The following is a 14,597-nucleotide window of genomic DNA, read 5'->3' on the forward strand; positions in this document are numbered from 1 at the left end:
AATAAATATTAGTTACTTAAAAATTATGAACACTAAAGTAGAAAGACGATTATCATATTTAAGTTTGCAACATTTACATATCAAATTATCTTGTTAGTGTGTGTAAATATGTGTGTGATGTAAGGCAATTGTCTGTGATTTGTTTACGTCTTTGTTATTGTTGTTGCCAATTATATATTCCAAATTAATCATTTGGAAAATTATTAAATAAATACTCGCATGTGAACACACACTCGGTTGAACAGCAATTTATGCGCCGATTATAGACACAGACACATATACTTGTACAACGTGGTAATCAGCGAAGTCTTAAGCTTAACAGTGCAACTAAATGACAGGGCAGTTTTTGGAGGCCCAATAAAGGGCGCACAAAATTTTGGGCTAAAGTGAGTCAAAATTTTACTATTTTCTTTCAGTAAAATGTTTCGAAGTAGGATGGAGCCAGCTGTAGAAGTTCACGCAAGTGAGGAAAGTTCTCTAAGCGCCAATCACTTGGGAGTGACCAGAAACGATCCTTTTACATATGGCTCAAGCAGTCCATGACTTCCGATCTTAGGCCAACATTCTCTGGGTACCCAAAGAAGATCGGTTTGAAGGCGAGCTGAAGTGAGAAGGCGAAACATTCCTCCTCAGGGTTGTGCGCTGGGTTTGGGACCAAGCACGTAAAAACACTCCAATGAAAAGAAGGAAACAGCTCGGAAGGGCAATACCAAAAAAGCTCCGTAAGGATTGGGAAGGACCTCTCCGAGCCATTCGATACCAAACGAGGTTTAAAACTCCATATCATGCGACTTCTTTAATCTATCTCTGGAGAAAATAATTCGAGTTGCAGAGCTGAATAGAGAAGGTAGCTGAATAGAGAAGGTACCATATTTTATAAGAGTGTACGCCGATGATATTGTTATCAATGACCTCAACAACCGCGCCGTTAGTTCTACCTTCACAAGACTGGATAAGAAAACAACGCAAATGGGTCTAGTAGTGTACGAGGGCTAGACGAAATTCTTCCGGTCATCAAAGAAACAGTCGTCGCACTTGCTACTTGGCTTCCACGTCACTGTTGACAGTCATAACTTCGAAGTCGTAGGTAATTTCTATCTTGGAATCATCATTAACGCTAGCCTCGAAATCCAACCCATAATAGCTCTATCCAACAAGTGCTACTTCGGACAGAGTAGGCCACTGAGAAGTAAAGTTCTCTCTCGACGAACAAAGACCGAATTCTAGAAGCCACTCATAATCCCCGTGCTGCTGTATGGTGCAGAGCCATGAACGATGACAATATCTGATGAGTCGACGCATTGGAACGCAAATACGGCAGTCGATGAAACAATGAGTTCTACGAGATATACGGCGACATTGACATATGTAATTCAGCAGCTACGTTGGCTAGGTGATGTCGTCCGATTGTATGAAAATATTCCAGCCCTGAGAGTATTCGACGCAGTACATGCTAGGATAAGCAGTGAAAAAGGAAGACCTGCACTTAGTTGAAAAGACAAAGTGGAAAAGAACCTGGCTACACTTGGAATCTCCAATTGGCGTGAAACAGCAAAATGTAAGAACTGGCGTGCTGTTGTAAACTCGGCCCTAACCGCGTAAGCGATGTCTGCGCTCTGTTCCATTCATGCCACGTTTTCTTGCTTGTTGAGCAAGTCAGTGATTGTCTCCACCGGATCTTAGCTTGATTAAATGTCAACAAGTGGCCAAAAGCATATATATTTCCTCTTTTTCGAAATCTAATTGTAGGTACTTCAGGACGGCACTGTTCTGCCTAGTTCATTTACCTCACATTTAGCAGGGATATCACTATGCCCTGGAACCCAATACAGGGTTATCATAAAATAGGATATTAGATCCACTAATAGATGAAGACATTCTTTCACTATCTTTAACGAAAACTTAGAAGACTTTAGTGATTTCACACTCCTTGTCAAGATAATAAGGCTTTCTTTGATTGCTGTGATCCTGTTCACCTCATTTTCCTCCAACTCTTCTCTAGAAGTGAAGTCAATATAGGGAACCGAATTTAGTTTCAATTCTAAGGGTTTCGCAAATCCATGGTAATGGGTATAAACGGGAACTTACCAAGTATCATGGAATGCCCTTTATTACAGGCGACCTATTGGGAGGATTTCCTTTGGTCTAGACGCCCTGCCAGTTGCTGTCTGTTGTTTGAAGCTATAACTCGTCTAAACTTAAGCCGAAATACCTCAAACTTAAAGCTTGTACAAGTTAAAAAAATACTTCTCTTGGACTTCTCAAATGCAACTACTAGTACATTTGACAATCTGGAATTGAACTAGTATACAACTATGACTGGTACATCTTTGGCAGGTATCTGGTACAATTCTGACCGATATCTGACGACTGAGATCTCGAAGAACAATTGACATCTCGAAGAATATATAAGCAAGTGGGAATCTAAATTATTTCTGATCAATATTTTATAATATATATTGACACATGAAACTTCAATTTAACTAGTCATAGACTGTGACATTTTTGACCAATATCTTACCATTTACATTTCGAAAATCTATTGAACTTATAGTATATGAGACTGGTACATTTTTCATCGATGTCTGACAACTGGCATCACTTGGAACAATTGACATCTGGAAGAACCATAAAATTGGTTAATTTTTGACATCTGATTACTGGCGTCTCGAAGAATAATTTACATCTTGAAAGACAATTGAGCTAGTATGAGACTGGTATATTTATAAGGGTTATCTGAAAAGTGGAACTCAAAGAACAGTTCATATCTTTAAATCATCATCGTATTCTTCGTTGTTCGCTACTAGTAGTTCATTGGATACTTTTAGAACAATCCGTAATTTTTTCTCAGCTACGAAGTATAGTATATTGAACTTTTTAATTGTATCTGCTCTTCAAAGGGCATCGAAGCTGATAACGTTATGGTTATAATTAAAGAGCTTTTGATTTGACGAAAATGTGGGTGTAAGTATCAAATATGGTATATACGTATATGAAGTTATTAGCTATTGTCTAAAAAAGACACTTAACCTCTTGAAGTATTTCTTAAAATAGAGCGCCCCACCTTAAAGTTATTTTTGGGCACCTAAGCGCTTCAGGACGGCACTGAAGTTGTAAAGGTGAGAAATGTTTGTAATGTAAACTAGTGAATAATTGTTTGGAATATTTGTATTTGTAGCGATTGACGGAAGTTTACTTGCTTGCAAATGCTAATTACTCAATTTGAAACTTAAATATTGAATTTTAATTAGCAAAGACGTCTTTCTTTCTTTGTATATTAATTTTATCAAAAGGTCAATGGTCACAGGTACATATATGTATAAAACCTTTTAAACAGCATTTTAAAGCGTGAAAGGGAAGGTATTTCATCGAATATGTAAATTCTTAAAGTACCAAATTTAAAAGCTGGTACAATTATGTTGAAACTATTTTGAGGTCGTGATTAGGAGAGCTTTACAATCAAAATCATTATTCGCTCACTTATTTTGGGATAAAGTCCTACGTAAACAGAATCTCGGAAAATTAGAAAATTCGTATTCCGATCGTAAGTAGGCAATATTCTCAAAGTATGTATTATTAATTTCGGTCACGTTCCCACGAAAATAGCTGCACTTTTTGATGACGAGAACGTCCAAAAGATGTTGTTTCCGACGAAAGCATCAAAAAAGTCCACAAAATGATTTCAGATGCCTCTAAATTGAAGTTGTTTGAGGGACCTGAGGCTCCAAAGATAACAACTGAATATATATCATATCATTCACGAATTTTTGGGTAGTGAGCTCACAACAAAAACATCGACGAGATGGTATTCGAAACAGCATTTGGATATGTTCAAGCATAATAAGCCCGAGTTTTTGCATCGATATGTAACAATGGATGAACTATGGCTGCATGGTTTCACTCCGAAATTTAATTGACAGTCATTCGAGTGGACTGTACACGATGAGTCCGCCCCGAAGCGTGGAAAAACGAAATAGTCGGCTTGCAAGATTATGTCGTCTGTATTTTTGTATGCGTATGGAATAATTTTTATTGTGCCGTGTCAGTAAAAACAATGGAAAAAATCCATGAATTCGGCTTTCAATTGCTTCCACATCCACCGTATTCTCCAGATCTGGCCATCAGCGACTATTTCCCGTTCTCAGATCTCAAAAGAATGCTTGCAGGGAAGAAATTTTCAGCGAATGAAGAGATCATCACCTAAACTGATACCTGTTCTGAAGCAAAGATCAAATCGTGCTACAAAAATTATATCAAAAAGTTATAGAGTCAGTGTATCACCCTTGAAGGGAACTATGTTGAATAAAAGACCGAATATTGCCAAAAAAAAAGTTTTTTCCTACCATAGTAGGACCGGAGACTTCTCAATTGACTTGTTAGCAAAAGAATTGGTGTCGATTTTCACCAAATTCCATCGGATCAAATTTGACCCGGACTGGTCCAATGTAGATACATCCAACAAACGCAACATTGCTGATGACAAGACGGGATTTTATGAATACGATGTCGAAATTCTCCGACGAACTAGCGAATACCGCTACCCAAAAGTACCGAAAACAAAAAAACCAAAATTTGCTCTGATGCCATCTTAGTTGAGACTTATAATAAATGTATCGGAAATTGGACTCGAAGTCAGCATGATTTTATTGACTCAGGAGCCTATTTTGAAGTCTATAATAAATATTTCTTAAAAATTAAAATTCATCTGCAATATTTTCCATCTTTTTTGACGTTTATATTTTTTTATAATTAATACTTTCCTTAGGAAATCACCAATTAATTTCGCACCAAACTAAAACTTTTAATTTCATTTCCAAATAGTTTTAGGAAAATCTTATCACTTGTAAGTATATTCCCATATTAGTTTTTATTGAACCAAGGATCTTCTTTAATCTGTGGTATAGCATAACGTACTTTCAACGGCGCCAATATATGACCAATTAACTGTTTACAATCAGCAGAGACGGTCGGATTCTTAGGAAAAGCGAGTGCTGCATTAATACGTTTAAGGAGTATGTGCACATTGGAACCATCGTAGGGTAATCGCCCAAAAACCATTGCATAACAGACAACACCACATGCCCAGACATCGGACATGAAAGGATCGTAGGCAATACCTGTCAGAGTTAAGAAGTCTTCGATTGAATTCAGTTTCAAACAGAAAATGTATGCGGGAAGACGTTTAAGCGTTTACCTTTAAGGATTTCTGGACTCGCATATGCGTAGCTGCCACAAAAGGTTTTCGAGAGTATCACCTGCTGATCTGAGGTACGCGTATCTTTGCGTGCGAAACCGAAGTCGATTAGCTTCAACGTATAGGTTTCATCTAGTAGAAGATTTTCGCATTTTATGTCACTGAAGAAAAAGAGAAAGTGAGAGTGTTTGAAGTGTGTTAAAAATTCCTCAATCACTTACCGATGCACCACGTTTTTGGAATGTATATATTCGACAGCGCTGATTAATTGTTGAAACAGATTGCGACTATGTGGCTCTTCTAGAAACTTCTTTTCACGTACATAATCGAGGAGTGTGCCATTCTCAGCCAGTTGCATGATTAAGTAGACTCTGTAAAAAAATGAGTATCATATAGTAGAGCTCCCAGTATTAAAGATATTTGGACGATTCGTGAGCTGACTTGGGTGTTCAATTTCTCACATAGGATGAGCAAATCAACCTACAGAAAATTTAGATTTATAGTCATTCCCAAGGGAACTAAGACTACGTAACCGAAAATATTCCGTATCTTTTTAGGTCTTTCCCTGTCCATTTGGGGCACTCCCCAAAAGTATTTGGTAATAATTAAAGGTTTTATATTGCGACAACAATATCTATGTTATGGATAAAAAAAATGTTGTGAACCTTTTCTACTAAAGACCCACTTAAAGCTAGACTGTCTATATGACAATAACCTCTCACAGAAAATGGTGTTTTGGCTCTACGAAGCCGAAGTTAGTTCAAAAATGTTTTATACGAGTATTCGCAAAAGTTATGGTCGCCAGTAAGCTTGAATGTATCCAAAAAACGTTTCTCGTCAGCATTTACGGTGAACTACGGATGGCAACAACAACAGCAATCAAAACCATTATACACATAACAACCTTGATTATAACCAATAGTGGTATGCAGGAACTGCGAAGGTCGCTCTAAGACTCAAAGAGGAAGAGGTCAAACATGGACGTTCTGAAATTTTATTCTTTTGCAAATGCATCCCTGAAAACTTGGATCACTCAGTTGCAGAATGCAGAATGTACTTATGGTGGCTTTTTCTCTACTCACGTACTGTCAAGTGATGTGTGGTCGGGACGAAGTTGCTGGAGAAGAAGCGCAGTGAGCTTTGCCATGGATAGGTCGAAGCTCAGAGTGAAGGTTAGAGAGGAAGTTTTCTGTAAGAAACTCACTGTCAATCTTGGTTCTACCGAATTACAGGTACAGACGTATTAATCCGACATACGTGTAGAGCCTTTATCAAGAAGGGGAGTATCAAATAGCGGATTAGTAACACTGGCTGGCTAGTTAGTCAAGCAAGGCTCTCCTTTTTTAAAAATAGCATCAAGCTACTTTATTATTAGACTTGCTTGCGGAATTGCTGCTCTGATCGCAAATACATCGAAGTGAGTACGAGCTGGATCCCTTTTATCCTCCTCTGTTGTACCATTGGATATATGAACATTGTGTGAGCTTAGCTGGTGTTGATCGAAAACCAGCTTCAATGCGACTGGGAGACCCTTCTGGCCTAGAATATAAGTTGTCAAAATTTTATGGAGGAAGATGAGGTACGATTTCAAAGACGGATGATATGAAAATAAGAAAATCTTAAATCCAAATGATTTTCTTCATTCCGGGGTCTCAAAAGTCGGTACTAAACTATAGCGTAAGAATCCCAAACTATTTAGTAAACATTTGGAATAGAAAACTTTAGCTAAATTAAAGCGATTTAATTGGATTTAGATATATTTCCGAAGTTTAAATATCATCTTTGATACTCCGAGCAGAATATTTCGAGTTTCACCGAGTAAAACCAAAAAACTAACTTCGCAACACTTACTGAAAAGTTCGATAAAGTTAGTTTATAAACATTCTAAAGGTTATCGCGATTTTTAAAATTCAACTAACTCACCTATGACTAGTCTCGATACTTTGATAGAACGTTATCAAGTTCTCGTGATGCAATCCCTTGACGGCTTCAATTTCACGTGGTAGAAATTTCGTCGTGTACTCGGCTGGCGCTTTCACTTTTGATATAATTTTAACGGCGACACGTTTACCGTACTCCTCCGAGAACCCGATTTTTACTTTTGCATAATTACCCGTACCTATCACTTTACCAAGTACTATGCCATGATCTTCTAGTATAGTTTTCGGTCGTCCGTTTATGTAGGACTTTGTATCAGTTGCTAAAGTTGCCGTTGAACCAGCACGATGCACGGATATGTCGGCTTGTGAACGATCATCGTCCTTAGTAGCACCACCATGCTGTCGTAACGCATCGTTAACATTTATTTTTTGATCGGTCTTGTTGTTTTGCGTATTCTTGTTGATGTCGTCAATTGTTTGGTTTTCTACGATTTTACTCGTCGAACATTTCGTAAACGTTTTTTGCGGTGGTGTTGGCATAACCGCTGGGGATCACCGCTACTACCTCTTACTTCTTTAACTTTTCCAACAGCAATTGTTTTGGCGTTTTTTTGAAACTTTCGCATGGACAAAACATGCATTAAATGGAATGTCTACCTTAATTTGAGATTGTATGTTCTTACGATAGATTTTGATTTGTCAAATCCGTGGGATTTCGCTGTTATAGCGTTATTCTCAACGCCGTTTGAGAATGGTTGGATTGATCTTATATATATTTCAATATTACAATAAATTTTGAATTTTTAACGTTAGATTTTGAAATTTATTAGAATTATTTTTTTCTGACTTTCTTTAGGTTTTGAAAATCTTTCGAGGAAAAGTAAATAATGTGTTTGAAGTATTTATGACATGAAAAAATCTATTTCCTGTGATTTAGTGCAAGGTGACGTAAAAATAAATTTTCGAAAATTAAATCTTTTAAGGAATGAGAAGTAATATGACCCAAAGATAAAGAACAAATCTTGACATAATATTTCTTATATGAACATGCCTTAATTGATAAAATCTGAGGAACTCAGTATCTAATAAATTTCTATAACTCGAATTTAAGTAAGTAAGAGAAAAAACGGAGTGAATATGGAGGAATAAAAGAAAAATTATATTAAAACACAAATACAAATAAGAGAAGAAAAAGGGAACGTTAAAACAGAAAAAACAAACCGATAAAGTATAGAAAGTACAAAGAAGGAAAATATATAAAGTAAGTAAGTAAAACAAAACAAATAAACTTCAGTGAGTAGGTCACTTAACTTCGTACTTAGCTTTAGTTAGGTTAATCTGGTGGCCTAATCAACCACGCATAGACCACTTTTGGTGGTTAGGGATTCCAAAAAGTGTAGTCAATCTCTAGGGTGCCAGCGCTTAACACGAACTTTAGCAAATTCTGTGTACCCAAATGCTTAAAGCATTGCCTTGCGAATGCGGGACAAGTACAAAAGTGCTGATCCAGGGCTTCGCTGACACCTCTTGATATTTCCTGCCGGCTTTTCGATCTGTCAGCCCGATTTTGCCAACATGCGCCGCCACCAGACTGTGACCAGTAAGCTTTCCAACCGTGTGCCTACAATCCGTTCTATCGAATGCCAGTATGAACTTAAAGGGTAATCCATTTGCAGATTCCCCACTTTTTTAAAGAAAAAACACAGAAACTCCAAATATACTGTGGAATGTTTTTTGTCATTCGAAAGAACATTTTTTGGCACTTATGTTTTGAAGATTATCTCTTTCAAATATTTGTCGCGATTACGTCTCCGATGGTCCATCCTTTGAGTACAATTTTGAATGACTCGTTCATGCATTTCGACTGGTAACTGGCAAATGATACGCGCTATGTTTTGCTCCAAGGCCTGAATCGAAGCGGGATTGTCCGCATAGACGGTCTAACGGTGTGATATCAACCAATCTTGATGGGCAATCGACCCGCCCAATACGTGAAATTATCTTTAATTTCAGGCATTAAATAGTCGGTTATCAAGGCGTGATAACGGTCGCTATTGACGGTTACGTTCACTCCGTCCCTTTTTCTGGATGAAAGGGTGATGGTGTTGCGAATAGTACTCTCAATAGGCCCATTATGTTGACCATAAGTTGAACGAAGCGCGCGAAACACATTTTTTATAGAACGTTAATTTTCGTAAAGTTGAACGATTTGTAAACGTTGTTCAGGCCTAAGTCTTAGTCAAGGTGATGCTCACTGTTTTTTTCGATATGCGTGGTATGGTGCAACATGAATTTATTCCGATGTGACAGACGGTCAATAAAGAGTTCTGTTTGGCCGTATTGAGGCGTTTGCGTGAGAACAATTCATGGACCATCGCATCGAGCTACGATTGTGACCGAATTTAAGCCAAAAACCATCGATCAACTGCCTTATTCACCTAATTTAGCTCCGTCTGATTTTTTCATGTTCACCTTACTGAAATTGCCACTCTGTGGAACCCGTTTTCAGTGGATTGAAGAGATAAAACAAAAATCGCTGAAGGATCTGAAGGCCATCCCAAAAAGTGCTTCTGAAAAGTGTTTCGAGGACTGGAAAAATGATTGACTTAAGTGTATTACATATGGTGTTGATTACTTTGCGGGTGGCAAAATAAATATTGATGAATAATGAAATACGTAGTTTGCGTTTGAAATACAATTCCAGGGTACTTTTTTTAGCCAGGAGCGCAAACGCTCAAATGTAGCAAGCAGACAAGTGGCGAATCGAAGGCGTCTTTTAAATTGTCAACTTTACAACCAAACAACCCCTCTAGCTTACACACCACACAGAGTGCATACAAAATTAAAATTTGGTGCACTTAAGGGTAGTTTGTCAGGTGTTTCATATGTGGCAACCTCTATTAGTAACCAAGACGATCAGTTACGACAAACAAATCAAAGTTGTGAAAAATATAACGACAACAGTATTATAATTTTTTGTATATAAAAAGCACGTGCTGCAATATTAGTTTAAGAAATTTTTGTAATACAATAATAATAATTATTGAAATAAAGAATTTTCGTTAAGGAGAAGTAATAAAAACCTTAATAAAAACTTATTAAATCAATGCAAAGGTGTAAAAAATAGTATGCTATGCTAATACTGGCAAGATTTGTAGCCTATAAAGCCTTTTGATGGCGGAAGTGCATGTCATCGGGCAGATTTTAAAAGCCGTTGATTTTGCGGAACCACACCTCTACTGCAAGTGGAGCTTACAAAGCGGTTAGTAGCAAAAATTATAGTAAACTTATATATTCATATACGAGTTCCCTTGCTTTGCATGCCACACAGGTAGCGCCTGGAAACTCGTACAAGGCGAAGTAGCCGGTCAGACTTTAGTGAGCTCGAACCGCTTAGAGCAATCCTCCGATTTCGCACATCCCTTGGATATACATCTGGCCACGGCTTCCATACAGGGTTGGCCCAAATTGCATTTGGAAGTATACGCGGTAAATGTACTGCACAAAAGTTGGCCAGTTGGTTACGGTTTTGTACATATACCCAGCCGACCGGGTGCGCATCGCTTAGAGTTGTTGACTTGGAAAGTGGCACCACTCACTTGGTGGGACAGTGTGCGTGAGAAGTTCGGCGGTGGCGGTGTGGGACTAAGTAAGGCAGATCTAATCTATACAGGTGTAGAGAGGTAGGTTGTAAATGTGTATTTAATAATAATAATAGTGATTTGGTTGATTCGAAAATGCGTTGCCTACAATCAGGCGCTAATCGTAAAATAACATTTATAGCGATAAATACAAGATAAGGAATAAATATATATTTTTTACAGGTATAAACTACAAACGCGTTCGTCTGGTAAAATTATCATCGACATTAATTTGGTTTTCCGCAATTTCGCTAAGTTTGGTGTGGAATTTAAGTGAGAAGAAGAAGAAGAGAAGGTTTCTTTGAAAACAAAATGAAGAAAGTACTTACAACCGCACAGCTCTTGCTGTTGCTACAAAGTGTGTCTGCAGTAAAAATTGGTATTTCGAGAATAAATGTGGACATAACAAGCACCACTACAACAACAACAACAACCACGCAAATGCCACCAACTACCACAGACCCCACAACGGCAGTTGATCTCATGGAAAGCACTGCAACAACCGATTTTACCGAAATAGAAACCGAGTTTACTAGCCCTACAACAACTACAACCTTAAAGACAACAACAACAACGACCACAATAAAGCCTAACTTCACGATTTCCATATTTCCACCACGCCTAAGGACTACAAAATCACCTAAAATTACAACAACATCAACGACAACGCCTTCAGTAGCGAGTACAATGACCACTAATACTCCAGAGAATACATCCAATGCTTCGAATGCTGATAGCAACTCTATTAAAGCGCATACAAGTCAAGGCTTCTACTATTGCAGCTGCGATCTTTTTCTGGATTTATGCGACATAAATTGTTGTTGTGATAGGGATTGTGCGCAGGCAGCTTTAAGTGTCTTCAATTGTGATGATCCACCAAAGGAGAAAAAGTTAAAAAACCGTTTGGAGGACTTTCAATATCAACATGGATTGCCATCGTGTAAAGTAAACGATGGTTGGCTTTGCGTGTTTCGAACGAATACGCGAAAAGAGAGAGAGAAAGTGAGTATAGCGTATAGTTGATTGAGGTTCAAATTGATATTGTTATTGATATTGATATTGATATTGATATTGATATTGATATTGATATTGATATTGATATTGATATTGATATTGATATTGATATTGATATTGATATTGATATTGATATTGATATTGATATTGATATTGATATTGATATTGATATTGATATTGATATTGGTATTGATATTGATATGGATATTGATATTGATATTAATATTAATATTAATATTAATATTGAGATTGAGAGAGAGTGAGAGTTTCATTTGAGAGTGCGATTGAGATGGAGAATGAGATTGAGAGTGCGTTTGAGATTGAGTTTCAAATTGAGTTTGGAATTGAGATTGTGATTTAGATTCAGGTTCAGATTCAGATTGAGATTGAAATTGAGAGTGAGAGTGAGTGAGGGGAGAGTGTTGTTTGAGAGTGCCATAGATATTGAGTTTCCTATTGAAATTGGGATTGACATTGTGATTGAGATTGAGGTTGAGATTGATATTGAGATTGAGATGGAAAATGAGATTGAGAGTGAGTGAGATGGAGAGTTTTGTTTGAGAGTGCAATTGAGATTTAGTTTGAGATTGAGTTTCGAATTGAGTTTCAAATTGGGATTGACATTGGATTGAAATTGAAATTGCGACTGAAATGATTTAGTTTTTGTTTAGTTTTGAGATTGAAATATTGAAAATGATATTCATAAGTTCAGTCATTACTACTTTTTTAATATTTGTCACCATTTCAGCTACCCGAAATTGATATAAATACAAATCATTACTACAAATGGCCTACACCTATTTGGGATACCGTTAGCGAACAAAACGCTGAAGGCAGTATGAACTCTTACAAATATGGAGACCCCTTACAATTTTTAAATATGAAAACTATGACACTGAAACAATTTGGTGAGTGAATTACTGCGCTAAATTAAACCATAAACTAATTCTATAATCTTCATATCCCACGATAGATCTTCCAAATACTTTTCAACCGCCACACTGTCGAATAATGGAATCCGTCAAATTTTTAAAATCATACAAAGTCGACTGTTTATTAGCCACATTAGAAAATCTGCAAATTAGCGCCAGAAATATACTAAATTTTATACAAGATAACAAATTACTCTTAAAACCCATAAACGAGGCCAACGAACCGGGTTATATTATGAATATTTTGAGTGATCTCAAATTGAAGATTTGCGAAAGAGAATTGTGTGAAATAATGCCATTAAATAACAGTACTATTTTAGAACAACGACTCAAGCTATTCTACCCCGCTAAGATCAAATGTCAACTTTTACACAACTACACACAACTCTTGGGTGGCGTGGTAGAGCTCAGTGCTATAAATGCAACGCTAAACAGCAGAGAATTATGGCAAACTTACGAGCTGGAATATATTTACAAAAACATAACGATTACGAATGCAAGCAAAGAATTGAATGATACTGCTTTCGGCCTTCAAAACGCTGTCAAACTCACTTCTGGCGCTTTGGGCTATACACAAGGCAAACCCATAATTATAGCACGCTTTATAGCAAACAATGAAAGCGCAACTTTAACGCAAACAAATCAAGTTTTAGACTATTTCCATGTGAATGCCACCAAGTCGCCTACAAATCACACGCTTTCCTTATTCACCACACACCAGCATTATTGCCACCACGATGCTGCATCGGAAAATCTTATTAATTATGGCATAAGTGTATTGAAGCAATGCAAGTTGCGCTTTAATAATGAAAGCCTCACGAAAATGCCACAAAAAGAACGCAATTTCACTGAAATTTGTTTGAAACTACAAAACCCAATCACAGCACAGTTATTCGCTGCTGATTTTTTCGTATTAGGTGAAAAATTTCCTGATTTATACATCTCTCAATTGGGACGGCCAGAAAATCGTAGCGATAAATGGACGCCTTTAAGAGTAGAAAATCAAAATTTCGCGCCCATAAGTGGTGAATATAATGCGCAGACACAAAGTTTCAGTTGCCACAATATGTTATTAAATATTGCTTACGAGTTCCTAGTGGGTGAATTTACCGAAGCGGGTATAGCGCAGCAGGCGTTGGTTAAGCGCGCAACATTGCTGTTTGGCGAACGTAATGATCTGGAATTCGAAATAGATGAAATGATCGAGGTGCCGTTGACGGTATCTGTTATGTTCTTCGATTATTCTAAAGACGTGCATAACTCCGGTATTCCGAGATTTAAAGCCGGGATCGTATGGTTTATTATATTAATGAATTTTTTAACTTTATACGTAAACACTGAAATATTTCTGAATTAACCGCTATATAAAGTAGTATTTAGTCTGTAATTATATGATATACGATATTAGTATGTAATTAGCATTTGAAAATTCAATCAAATAAAGCGCATAATAATGAATATATTGGGTCGTTCACTAAGTACTTTCGTTTGATGGCAACAGCTGACCTTATTTAATTTTTTCGCAGCCAACTAGACACTCCACTGCTTTGCCGTTATATAACGAGGGTTAATAAGAGCGCTACAAAAGCTTTTTTTAAACAAGAAAAGCGTTAAAATCGGCTGGACTGAAACTAATATACCCTTCACAGGTGTATTTCTTTTAGTAACTATGTGTCTAGGTGTATGGAAGCTATATGCTATAGTAATCCGATCTGAACAATTTTTTAGGAGATTATGTTATTACCTTAAGCCATGTCAAATTCGTGAAGATACCATGTCAAATGCGAAAGTTTTCCATACAAGCCCTTGATTCCGATCGTTCAGTTTGTATGGCAGCTATATGCTATAGTAAGCCGATCAGAACAATTTCTTCGTATATTACATAATTATCTTAGAAAATAACCTGTGCCAACTTTTGTGAAGATACATTGATAAA

At 37.1% G+C, this 14,597-nt stretch overlaps 3 protein-coding genes across 3 annotated transcripts; 2 read left to right on the plus strand and 1 right to left on the minus strand.

The window, feature by feature from the left end:
- Positions 1–4,778: 4,778 nt before the first annotated feature.
- LOC120782139 (testis-specific serine/threonine-protein kinase 3) lies at positions 4,779–7,869 on the minus strand. Its single transcript, XM_040114278.1, has 5 exons — positions 7,758–7,869; positions 7,118–7,691; positions 5,416–5,565; positions 5,195–5,355; positions 4,779–5,117 (listed from the first exon to the last, which is right to left on the minus strand). The coding sequence occupies exons 2-5, from the start codon at positions 7,612–7,614 to the stop codon at positions 4,861–4,863; spliced, it is 1,065 nt and encodes a 354-aa protein (XP_039970212.1). The 5' UTR covers positions 7,615–7,691; positions 7,758–7,869; the 3' UTR covers positions 4,779–4,860.
- Positions 7,870–10,076: 2,207 nt separating this feature from the next.
- On the plus strand, positions 10,077–11,008 carry LOC120782146 (B9 domain-containing protein 2). The gene is made up of 3 exons (XM_040114283.1): positions 10,077–10,336; positions 10,406–10,757; positions 10,899–11,008. The coding sequence occupies exons 1-3, from the start codon at positions 10,249–10,251 to the stop codon at positions 10,990–10,992; spliced, it is 534 nt and encodes a 177-aa protein (XP_039970217.1). The 5' UTR covers positions 10,077–10,248; the 3' UTR covers positions 10,993–11,008.
- Positions 10,933–14,119, plus strand: LOC120782145 (tectonic). The gene is made up of 3 exons (XM_040114282.1): positions 10,933–11,717; positions 12,478–12,637; positions 12,703–14,119. The coding sequence occupies exons 1-3, from the start codon at positions 11,028–11,030 to the stop codon at positions 14,016–14,018; spliced, it is 2,166 nt and encodes a 721-aa protein (XP_039970216.1). The 5' UTR covers positions 10,933–11,027; the 3' UTR covers positions 14,019–14,119.
- The last annotated feature ends 478 nt before the right edge of the window (positions 14,120–14,597 follow it).

The sequence above is a fragment of the Bactrocera tryoni genome, unplaced genomic scaffold (genome assembly GCF_016617805.1).
Source record: "Bactrocera tryoni isolate S06 unplaced genomic scaffold, CSIRO_BtryS06_freeze2 scaffold_963, whole genome shotgun sequence".
NCBI lineage: Eukaryota > Metazoa > Arthropoda > Insecta > Diptera > Tephritidae > Bactrocera > Bactrocera tryoni.